The sequence below is a fragment of the Cherax quadricarinatus genome, chromosome 41 (genome assembly GCF_038502225.1).
Source record: "Cherax quadricarinatus isolate ZL_2023a chromosome 41, ASM3850222v1, whole genome shotgun sequence".
In the NCBI taxonomy this organism is placed as follows: domain Eukaryota; kingdom Metazoa; phylum Arthropoda; class Malacostraca; order Decapoda; family Parastacidae; genus Cherax; species Cherax quadricarinatus.
Genome location: NC_091332.1, coordinates 548,632 through 560,488, shown reverse-complemented (window position 1 = coordinate 560,488; position 11,857 = coordinate 548,632). Strand labels below are relative to the sequence as shown.

Genomic DNA, 11,857 nt, shown 5'->3' with positions numbered 1-11,857 from the left:
AGTCTGGCATTTCTGATTTACTGATGCAGCTGGCAGCCATCATCTGCTTTAGTTCCCATCTTTCAGGTGAAGAAATTCGGTTAACTCGCTTGTATGTTGCTAGATCCTCTTCATCAGTACCTGAGATCAGAAATAAATACAGCTTATAAAAGTAACACAAAATTAGATAGAGAGAAATCAATTAACATTAGACTACCATATATAGAATAATTATTTCCCCAAAATATACATTAAAGATACAACAGTAGGGTAAGAGGATAATTCATAGTTACGCATGTGCAGAAAGTTTGGTCATATAGAAAGAATGCAGCAAGATAGGTTGATTAATAAGATGTATAATCTGGGGTGGATAGCAGAACTGGCCCCTGTATAAGTGAGGCACATCAATATTTTAAAAAAGTTTACCTTTAGTCAGTTCCATGAGGGACATGGGTCTATCTGGGTTTCTCATAGCTTCTTCCTCCTGGCTGTTGCTTCCCAGAGGAGCAACATGAGGGTTCAGGTCCTCACCAGTTTCTTGGTCCACATCCTTCATAGACAGAGAAGTTTTCTGACCAGTAAATGATAGCACCTTCACCTGGATATACAAAATATTTTATTTTTACATTTTGATGAATACAGTTTACTAAACTAGATGTCTCTCAATCAGTAGTAATTTCTGTGGTTGCTGAATAAAACGGCCCTCTTTCAGTCAGCAGTAGAGTGACTGTTCCCTAAACTGTCCATCTCTTAATAGTAATTACAGTGATTGTTCACTAAACTGAATCACCTTTGTCACTAGTACTGATAGTGCAACTGTTTAATATATAAAAAATGTGAAAACATTACATTATTAAATGATGAAAATTTTGATTCCATAGTGTTTTACACTGTATATCAAAGAACACTAAAAAACTGTGAAAGACACACCTTTACTTTTTGTCCTCTCATAACTACATCAGACACATTAGTAACACGACCCTCTTGTCGCAGCTGTGAAATATGTACAAGACCTTCAAGCCTGCGCCGTAAGCCTTCTAGCTGCACAAAGCAGCCAAAATTCAAGATGTTTGTCACTTTACCCTCATATACCTGCCAAAATATAAAAAAATTAACAATTCTTTATTAAATGGCTAAGTATTAACCCTTTGACTGTCGAAGGGCCCAATCCTGAAGTTGCTCCTGGTGTCGCAAAATATTCGAAAAAAAAAAAAATTATTTTTTCTTATGAAATGATAGAGAATCTTTTCCCGATTGTAAAGACACCAAAAAAACTAAATTTGATGGAAAACTGACGGAATTACGCTCTCGCGAAGTTAGCGACTTCGGCGATATTTAAAAATCGGCAATTTCGCCCACTTTGAGCCCTATTTTCGGCTAATTCCGTTATTCCAGTCAACCAAACTCATAACTATTTCTTCAGAACTCTATTTTTTCTATCGATTGAGCACAAGAAACTGCCCATTTACCGATTTCAACTACCCAATAACATGGTCAGAAATTTGCAATTTGGCCAATTTCACGAAAATTAAAAAATACGACAATTTCAAAATAAGGTCCAGAATGAACAATGCAGACATTCCTGGCTCTAAAATAAGATTTTCTTTGTTCATCAGTCATGTCTCCAGGTCCCTGTGATATTACTCTTGCTTTTTATTTTGAAATTTTATTCAAACAAAAAATAGAAGATTTACTGTTATGCAGACTACTGCAATACTGTAATAATTGTAAAAATTGCATCAACCCATTCATGACTGCGTATTAGAATGGCTATTTGGACATTTATTGGAAAATGACATCATTTGTTTACTTTTGAACATCGGCAAAAATCAAACATTTCCTGTACTTTGTGCTCCATTTCCAGGGTCTTTTTATAGTAAAATTAATCAAAATCACCTCCATTTCTATAATATAGTTTCCATTCTATCAAATGAGACCATGAAAACGAGAATACAACCACAAATACTATACGAAAATAGACCACAAAGTCGGCATTTTAATTAAAAAAAACGGTCGGAGTTTTTTTTTTCTCATTATGCACTGCGTGCTCCAGGATTTTTTTTATGTGGTGCACACTGACCACACAGACCCATTCTCTCACATGTGGGCCTACTAGCTTTCTCCTGCCTGATTTGAAGCCGCTAGAATTTATGAGTATATATACGTCAAACACGGTACCTCACAAACGTATATATACGGCCGCGACAGTCAAAGGGTTAATGCAAAAAATAATGACACAATAATTGAAAAATATACTTTATGAAATACATACTTATAAACAGAATATTTACTAGGCTCATCCCTTCTAAACAAAGATAAATTATTCAGGACATGACAACTAGGTAGTGCACTGACACTTCCATGGAAACAAAAAAAAAAAAAGTTATCCATGGAAGCAAAGAGGTAAATGTGAGAGTATAGTGGTACCAACACTCTTACATGAATGTGAAGCATGGGTTATGAATGTTGCAGCAGTGGAATATTGCTGGAGGTGGTGGAGATGTCGTGTCCGAGGTCAATATGCAGTGTGACTATTATGTAGAGATTTCGTACTTAGGAGATGAGGTGTGGCATTATGAAAAACACTCTCCAGAGCACTGAGGAAGGTTTGATGAGGTGCTTTGGACACCGAAAGAGGATGGAGAAAAATAGGATGACTTGGAGGGTGCACAAGTCTAAAGTGGAGGGAAGGCTGGGTAGGAGTCATCCCAGGAAAGGCTGGAGGGAAAGGGATAAATGAGGGTTTTCTATGCCAGGGGTCTGGACATCCAACCGGCATGTGTGAGTATTAGATAGGAGCGAGTGAAGGCAATTGGATTTTATTTGACTTTCTGTTGGAGTGTGAGCAAGGTATGTTAACATTTATGAAGGGATTCAGGGAAACCAGTTAGCCAGACTTGAGTCCTGGAGGTGGGAAATACAGTGCCTGCACTCTGAAGGAGGAATGGGGATATTTATAGTTTAGAGAAGCATCTGAAACGTAGTATACTGGCATGTCTCTGACAAGACAGTGATAGTGAAAGTGTTTCTTCTTTTTCAGGTCACTCTACCTTGGTAGGAGATGCCCAATGTGTTAAGAAAATAAGAGAATAAACTTACCTTACCTAATACAGGATTTTCATCAGGGGGACGATTAATAAATACATCTCGATTGGTCATGCGATTCCTATTTAGGTCTTTTTCCCGACTCTTGCTCCTGCTATGTCTGCTATGTTTGTCTCTGATTCTAGACCTACTCCTGTCTCTTCTGTCTCGCTCCTTCCGATCGTAGTGCCTGTCTCGATTAGAATCCCTACCATAACCATTTGTTCTTCTTTCCCTATCTTTGCTACTACTGCGATTTCTTCTCTCTCTATCCCTGCTGTGACTACGGTGTCTTCTCTCTTCTTCTCGGCTGTGACTGCGATCTCTTCTATTTTTGTGCTTCTCCTGGCTTCTGAATAGTTTTCGTTCTTTATCTCTGTCCCATTTCTCATTCTCTTTACTGTAGCTTCTCTTTCTGTCTCTGGACCTTGATCTCCTCTTTCGTTCTCTGCTCCTACTTCTTGGCTGTTCATTTTGTTTTGATGGAGCCTGGGATTCTAAGAAGGCCATGAGGTCATCTACCTCACCTTCAGGGTCCTTCTTAACTTTTTTGTCCTGCTTTTCTCTATCTTTAACACGTTCTTTCTCTTTCTTCTTCTTCTTCTCCTTTTTGTCCCGTTCCCTCTCTTTGTCTCTGCTTTTATATATTTCAAGATTCTCTTCCTTTACTTTCACTTCAGGTTTGAATTCATCATCCAGCATATGAATAACCTTTGGATCATTAGGCAATGCTAAGAAAGGAAGTAGTGCTCTTTTCCGTTCCTTCTCTGTTGAATGTTGGTTTGCCTCCTCTCTTAATTTATCACTAGCAGGAATTGCTGTTAGTGAAGGCATCATGTGCTGGATCAGTCGCCACAGGCTTTCAACAAACGAGTCCTGAAGTTAAAAATTAATATATACTGAAGTTATATACATGGATATAGTCAAATATTTACAGAATTAATATATACTGTAGTGTATACTATATGGATACAGTCAAATATTTACAGACTAAGTTTGAATGAAAATTTTTCAAAGAAAGATAACTGTTACATGTGAGCATTTCTGAAATATTTATCATACTATTCACCAATAACCCGCACACAGGAGAGAGAAGCTTTCAATGACATTTCGGTCCGATCTGGACCATTTACAAAGTCACACTAACACAAGAGTGAGAGCCAGTATATACATAGGTAAGGGGGGGACAATGATGTCACCAAGAGAGGTAGAAAAAATAGTAATGGTAGTAGTAAGACTGGTAGTGGAAGTGGTAGTAGAAAGTAGGGAGAGTAGTTAGTGACACAAGAGAGAAAGGGGAGCGAAGAGTGAATGGAGGCAATAGTAATGGTAGTAGCAACAGTAGTAGAAATGGAGTGGTAGTCGTAGTAGAAGTGGGGTCAGTCTGAGGACAAAAAAAAGGAGAACCACAGAAGAGCTAAGGGCCCACAAGGGGTAGGACAGAAAACACAGGGAAGGGGGAAGGAACAGAAGGACAGAACACAGGCAAAAGTAAGGAAAACAAAGAAATAAAAAAAAATAGGAAACTAGAGGAGGTAGGGAAATGAGGGGAAGAAAGAATCAGGTCAAGTCACAAGAGTTCTGAAGTTTGGAGCATTTGACAATGTAATGAGAAAGGAAGGTATCAACAGAGACAAAGCCAGGACTAATACTCATACAAGGAAAGTTACATACGATGGATGCTTCAACAAGACAGTGACTGTGAAGGCTAGAAGTAGGGTAGATAGTTATAGCAGAGGACCAGTCAATAGGATCACTGTGATCTCTAACATGACAGAAAAGGGCATTACTGGTGTCAACAAGCCTAACACTTTTTTTGTGTTCTTTGAGTCTGTCAGAAAGAGAGTGGCCAGTCTCTACAAAGTACTGAAGATGACAAGAGCAGCATGAAATAGAGTAGACACCAGGGGAATTTATAGCAGGAGGAGAGGTACAAATTATATTACTGTGAAGGGTGTTAGTTTGGCAGAAAGTAAGTTTGATGTCTAAGGAATGGAGAGAGTTGTTGAGATAAGAAAAACTGTAGGCCCTTAGCTCTCCTGCAGTGCTCCTTTTTATTGTCCTTAGACTGACCCCACTTCTACTACTACTATGACTGCCACTCCATTTCTATTACTATTGCTATTACCATTATTGTTGCCTCTCTTCAGCCCCCTTTCTCTCTTGTGCCACTAAACTACTCTCCATACTTTCTACTACCACTATTACTTCTACAACTACTTCCACTACCAGCCTTACCACTATCACTCTTAGTCCCATAACGGTCTCCCCTCGTCAATATATATACTGGTTCCCTCACTCTTCTGTTAGTGACTTTGTAAATGGTCCAAGTTAGATCGAAACATTGCCAAAAGATTCTCTCTCCTATGTGTGGGTTATATGTGTATTGTTCCAGTTACAGTACTGTGCCTTTTTGTTCTTTATCACGCTATTCACTACACTGTGAGTACAGTGATGTTTTATAGAATATTATACTCAAATGTGTTAATGGTTCCAGGGGTTATCATTCCTGAGGCTCAATCTCAGACCAGGCCACATAAAATAGAAAAGAAATACTATACAAATAAGAAATGCACAGGAAAGTTAAGGTAAGTATATACTGAATGTAAGCAGAGATTTGAAACATTTATCTGCCATATTATATATTCATGAGACAGAAAAGAGCAGCAATCCTGCCAGTGTACAACATGGTAAAAAGGTAGCACCTACCAGAGTGGTGACCATCTACCAACTACTACCTATGTGTATGTTTCACACTCAAATCACAGAATGGTAGTATTTTCCTGGGTGGTTCCTATCTTCATCCTACTACCCATGTACAGTACTGTCTTTTTCACACAAATATGACACAACAGTAGTACCTTCCATGATATTGGTTTTCTGCCAACTTAACATACAGTACTGACTGCTTAAAATTTAGGTAAAGGCTATATAATGAACTAAATTATTAGTGACATGAACTAAAATTATGTATATCAACCAGTCTGAGAGTCCATGTTACAGATTTGAGAATGCACTGGGACAACAATACAAGACTACCATATTACAGTATTGCATTGACTTATTTATATACTTATGAGCAGCTTGAAACTTAAGTTATCTACCCACAAAATTTTCTTGGAGATGGCAATAAACTTTAGGAGAAGGCTAGTTTTAAAAAAAGCAAAAATAAGCACAGTACAACAGTGTACAAAATACTGAAAATTTGAAACTAAGCTAATATTAACTCAAAGAAAAGTACTGTAATAAATTTTGTTCTACTTTACCGCAAACTGATCTCCTCCATTTTCTTCTAGCTCCTTCTTGAACTTCTCAAGATGTTTGCTTTTCTCAGCCAGAGAGATGATGAACTCCGCTGGAATGATTTAAAAAAGTTGAACCATTATCAAACACTGTACAGTACAAAGTTATTTTGTACTTTTTACAGTACCATAATAAGGATGACACAATGAATGATTCTACAATTAATTTTACAAAAATTAGATACACACATCAACAAATTTAATTGTAAAAAAGATTAATATAGTTATTCTGAAGTTATTTTAAAAAAAATTCAAATTACAACTTAACTTTTTGTATTTGCTTTTCTTTCTACATACAACACCAATACTGTACTGTACTATGTTGTAGTTGAAGAGAAATTGTGAAACTGAGTCGGTTGGTTAAGTCAACCCATGTTCAATAGTGACAAATTCAAATTGCTTAAATAAGGAAAGTGTGTTGAGATCAAAGTAACCAGAGAATACAAAATACAAGCAGACTATTTCATGAAGCAAAAACGAAAAATAGAAGACCTAGAAATAATAATGTCAGATAACCTATCTTTTAAAGAACCCAATAAGGCAAAGCAACAAATGCCAGGAAAATGATGGGTTGGATTATGAGAACCTTCATACCAAGCAAAGTCATTCAAATCACTTGTGCTTTCATGTTTATAATATTGTTTTGTGGTCACCACTTGTGTCAAGGCATGAGATATCAAAACTGGAAAATGTACAAAGGTTTTCTGCTACTACCTGAACAAAGCAAAAAAAATTAAATTACGTGAAATGCCACTAAGCACTTGAAATGCACTGTGCACAGTGCACACCACTGTACATAACTCCCATATTTCACGGCTTGTAAGACTTGTTTTAGTTTCAATGGTTCGGCATCGGATGTAACTGGGAGAGCTACAGCCCACCCCACACTCCAAACTTATAGCTCCTGTCACTGACCTTAAGTTTATAGGACACAGGGTGGTTTTTGAAGACATTTTATGGAAAAAAAAATCATGCATCTAATAAGCCGCGAAATATGGTATACAGTGGTACCTCAGGATATGAACAGCTCAAAACGCGAAAAATTATGTAAGTGCTTTTGTAAGTGTATTTTCTGGGGTCTGAAACAGATTAAGCTAAATTACATTATTCCTCATGGGAATAAATTCATTCAGTATCAGCACTTGATCAGCCTTCTGGAACAAAATAAGTTCATATCTCGAGGTACCACTGTAAATTGTTACGGTGTGAGAAATATGAGAAGAAATATAAAATAAACCCAGTGCAAAGCAAGGCTGCCCTAGGCACATTAAAAAAAATTCTGTGAACATTTGTTGTCCAAGAGACTATAATTCAATTCTGTACCAGTAGATATCACACAGAAAATACTGCCAAAACAAATGTAGAGGTTTTCAAGTTTAAATGGATAAATTTCTTTAAAAGATGGATAGATAATGGTAAGAGATACAGGCACAATGGTAAAGAGCATTAATACCCAGCGCAGTATATGACTATCCTGCCCCACCTGCCCAACCACTTAATGACAACTAAGAAATGAGTGGAATGTAGGATAAACAGGGATGGTAAATACTGGAAGATGTCATTCTGCCTTCCTGGATGGAAGATGATGAACTGTACCTGTAAGGATACAGCATGTGTGTGGTAGCTTGTGAACAGATGTGGTAGTGGTTTCTGTATATAAAATTTTTAATACAATAGTTCATGCTCAAGGACTGGAATCATTTGAAGTAACTGCTGTTACTGTTATTGCTTATATTGAAGGGCCTTATAATGTAAGCCATACTGAACACTACCTTCCAGTGTCCAGAGTTCAAATATTGCTCAAACCTGGACAGATGAATATAAGCCATGAAGGGTTCTCAAAAAAGAAAAGTAGGCCTTGGCATCAAAACATTATTTTATTTTAATCTGGAAGTGCTAAATCCATAGAAATCATATAACACCTAGGAAATGGGAAGCACTCAGGTTCAATCTAAGGAAGAGGAACATCAATCCAGTTCTTTGAATCAAGAGTCTCTCATTAGCATCAAGAGCCTCCCTAGAAGGGCTTCACTGAAAGATTCAAATGTTTAATACCAAATGCAACTGTCACATTATTTAACTTTATTGGGTTATCCTAGGTTAAATATAAATAAAGCACTTTGTGCCCATAATATGTGTCCTCAAGACCACTGTTGATTTTTTTTTATGTTATAAATGCCCAAAGCCTAAATAAAAATATTCTTTTCCTAATCAGAATGCTGAGCTGACAAGAATGAACTAGTATTCCAGCCAGGTGTTAAAATTATGACACTGACACCCAGTGTAAGGGTGACTACAAGCCAAGGCCGACAAAATTTTATGCGAGGTGAATTATCAGATTTTCCTCTATTAGTGCATGCAGCAAAGTGAAAACATTTTTTCAGTTCTTGACTGGAAATACAATATATAACAAGTTTATTAATCATACTCACCCACATCCTTATCATTTATGCCCAAGTGGTTTTCTAGCTCAACACAGATCTTGGACACTAGTGAAAGTCTCTCAAGTTTTGAAAGATCCTCCATTGTCCGCTTCTCCTCGTGGAATTTGCAGCTTACTCTGAACTTTCTCTTCCTTACACGATAAATGTTGGGTATACAGCTCTACCTCCCATGTCTGATTAAAAAATACCGACAATCTGTATGAAAAAAAAAAATAAGAATTTCCAAACATAAAATGTATACTTCTCATCATATCCAAAAGGCCAGGTAGTAATAATGTAATGACACAAACGTAATAATTGTTAGCTTTATTCATACAGCATCACCTGCATAGCAAGCTGTATCAATTCTAATAGATCCTACCTCGTGGGAGTACAATATTTTGTGCAGGAGAAATGTACATATATTATTATAATTAGCTGTAACCACTAAACCCTTAGGGTCATGCAGTACCTAGGGAATGAGACACAATCAATTCGACCCAAGGGGAGGGAAAGTCAAATTCCCTGGATCAAGAGCCCCCTCACCATCATCAAGGATCTACCTTAAGACCATATATTATTGTCAGATTTATACAATATTCCTCTCTCATACATATACAGCATATTGTTCTCCCAGAAGCTAGGATCTCTTAGACTGAAAGAAGCCTGATGTATAGGAGAAAGTTCCCCAATGACTGCTTTAATAAGTGTCTTTGGTATTCCCACAGCATCTACTCTTACAACTTACATACTTCCTCTCCACCAACACTATTTCGTCTTCTGAAAAATTTGCTTACCTCTTAATGGAAATAAGTCACAATGTCTGAATTTTGGGGTTATCCTAAGTGATTTACACATACGTTGCTAGGTATGATAATTGTACTTATGTGAACTTTTACCTAAAACTTACCTACGTTGTTGTTGGGGTTATTCAGGGTCCCCAAAGTTGACGCTTTATTGAGCCTTAATTCCCGGAATTCGGGGGAAAATAATGCCCACATCTGTGCAGGAATGAGAAAAGAAAGTTTTTTAATAATAATAATAATAATAATAATAATAATAATAATAATAATAATAATAATAATAATAATAATAATAATAATAATAATAATAATAATAATAATAATAATAATAATAATAATGACAATAATGATAACATCTTTATTTATACAAGTATATTATGCTTATCATTTCGGGCAAATTAAGTCAATGTTGACCCCAGGATGCGACCCCCACCAGTCCACTAACACCCAGGTACCCATTTTACACTGATGGGTGAACATGGACAGCAGGTGTCTTATGGAAACACGTCCTAATGTTTTCACCCGTACCGGGGATCGACCCCTGGACCTCAGTGCGCTACCAATCGAGCTACGTTACACCGTGCAAGAGAACACGAGAACATTAAATCTCCAACTGAGATCAAGTGAACCTCAGTCCTAAACCCAGGAAGAGCCAGACGTCTTACGTCTGGAGCTAACACGTCTCTTCTCCATTAATACCACAGCTAAAGTCAATAATAATAATAATAATATATTATGAAAATGGTATACAATACCGAGAAACTGATAATTAAGACACAGTAGCCTCAAATACAAAAGTGATTAAATATTCAGAAAGCAGAAGCAGTGGAGAGATAAAGATATGAACAGTCCCACTTTAATCTTAAGGGACTGATCACCTCGAAAACTACCTCAAGGTTGATGGACTGATCACATCATATTTACCTCGCCACCACTTCTGCTGTCTCTATATTTAGCTAGCCACCTCTGTATTTAAGTCTATTATGTAAGCGAAATAAAGATACCCATGTGTCCCTTCCAGAGTTATGTAGATAAATAATTAACAGAACCGACAGGATGATGAAATAAGACACATGTGCAACACCTACCTGGAGGGTGTTTTGGGGGTTAGCGCCCCTTGCAAAAAGTGGATAATTTTAGTGTTAGTATAATATGTTTATTATGCACCCCATCCCCATCCTGTGGGAGGTAGTCAAAAGATTACAGAGGTACATATAGGTCCAGGGACTGGATACAACCTCAAGATTTCAGGGGAAAAAATCAGGCAATCACTTAAGGGTTCCCTTTCCAGAGTAGCTCATAAGGTGACACTCACCTCTATTGAATCATCTGTAAATACCTCTTTCTTTATACCAAAGAGATGTTTTAGTCTACTGTTCATTCATTTAGGGTCATTCATGTTTGATCTCAATTCTCTACGAGGCATATACGTAGCTTGGCCAACTTGTATAATGTTTTACCAAATCTCTGGTCCGTTATGAGGTCCATTGCTAGGTCACTGGTTATCTTATGTATTGTGATCTTGGCACCTTGTGCCTCAAGGCACGCATTTGAAGTAGAGTGCGGCATTAGTTGATAATGGAGTTAAATATTAGTTTTAAAGATCTAAAGGAAATAAGAAGAGGCAAGCATTCATAAGTCATCATATGGAAACTACTATATATCCAAATTTCGTCAATAAAAATTGTAAATTAGGACATACAGTGTCCAAGCCTAAATGAAATCGTTCGAGGAGCCCAGTATAATAAAATACACAAGAACAGTAAGTTTGAAGTCACTCAAAAAAAAAAAAAAAAAAATATCATCACGTTATGACCATGGAAGGCATGAAGCTAATTAAATGTAGAACTCATTTTTCAATTTTCCCCCCTCCCTAAAATTAAGCTAACTGGGTAAAAATCAATCCATTTTTTTTAGAAAGTAAAGGAGTAAGTTTCATGAGTTTTATGTTCGCCTAGTTACATCACATATAAATATTTCAGATAAGTACTGAGGGCGCACAGATGTTACAAGCATATAAGGAACATTAAGTTTATTTAACCTCGGATAACCAAATAAAGTCAAACACTGTGACTTATTTCTGATAGGAAGATACTGTACATTCTCTAATTATTTCACAGAAACCAATTTGATTAATAAAATTGGTACATGATAACTTACACAACCTAACATCAAGATATTGTTTCCTTTGAGGGAAACCCATCAACACTAAAAGTTAAGCTGATCAAAAAATGTACTTTCCAGTTATTGCAACTTTAAGTTGAAA

At 36.8% G+C, this 11,857-nt stretch overlaps 1 protein-coding gene across 5 annotated transcripts in view; it reads right to left on the bottom strand.

The window, feature by feature from the left end:
* pea (ATP-dependent RNA helicase pea) overlaps positions 1-10,138 on the bottom strand; it is a 48,986-nt gene extending 38,848 nt beyond the window's left edge. For 2 of the 5 annotated variants that reach the window (XM_070092862.1, XM_070092867.1), the window contains exons 1-8: positions 10,120-10,138; positions 9,699-9,789; positions 8,798-9,004; positions 6,330-6,418; positions 3,079-3,939; positions 910-1,071; positions 406-577; positions 1-120 (exon numbers count right to left, since the gene is read on the bottom strand). The exon at positions 1-120 is cut by the window's left edge and continues 369 nt beyond it. In XM_070092862.1, the coding sequence (XP_069948963.1) occupies positions 1-120; positions 406-577; positions 910-1,071; positions 3,079-3,939; positions 6,330-6,418; positions 8,798-8,891 (1,498 nt within the window). In that variant the 5' untranslated portion in view covers positions 8,892-9,004; positions 9,699-9,789; positions 10,120-10,138. Of the gene's footprint in view, positions 121-405; positions 578-909; positions 1,072-3,078; positions 3,940-6,329; positions 6,419-8,797; positions 9,005-9,585; positions 9,790-10,119 lie in introns of those variants that run through there. The other 3 variants (XM_070092866.1, XM_070092865.1, XM_070092863.1) reach the window with 3 other exon arrangements.
* Positions 10,139-11,857: the final 1,719 nt, after the last annotated feature.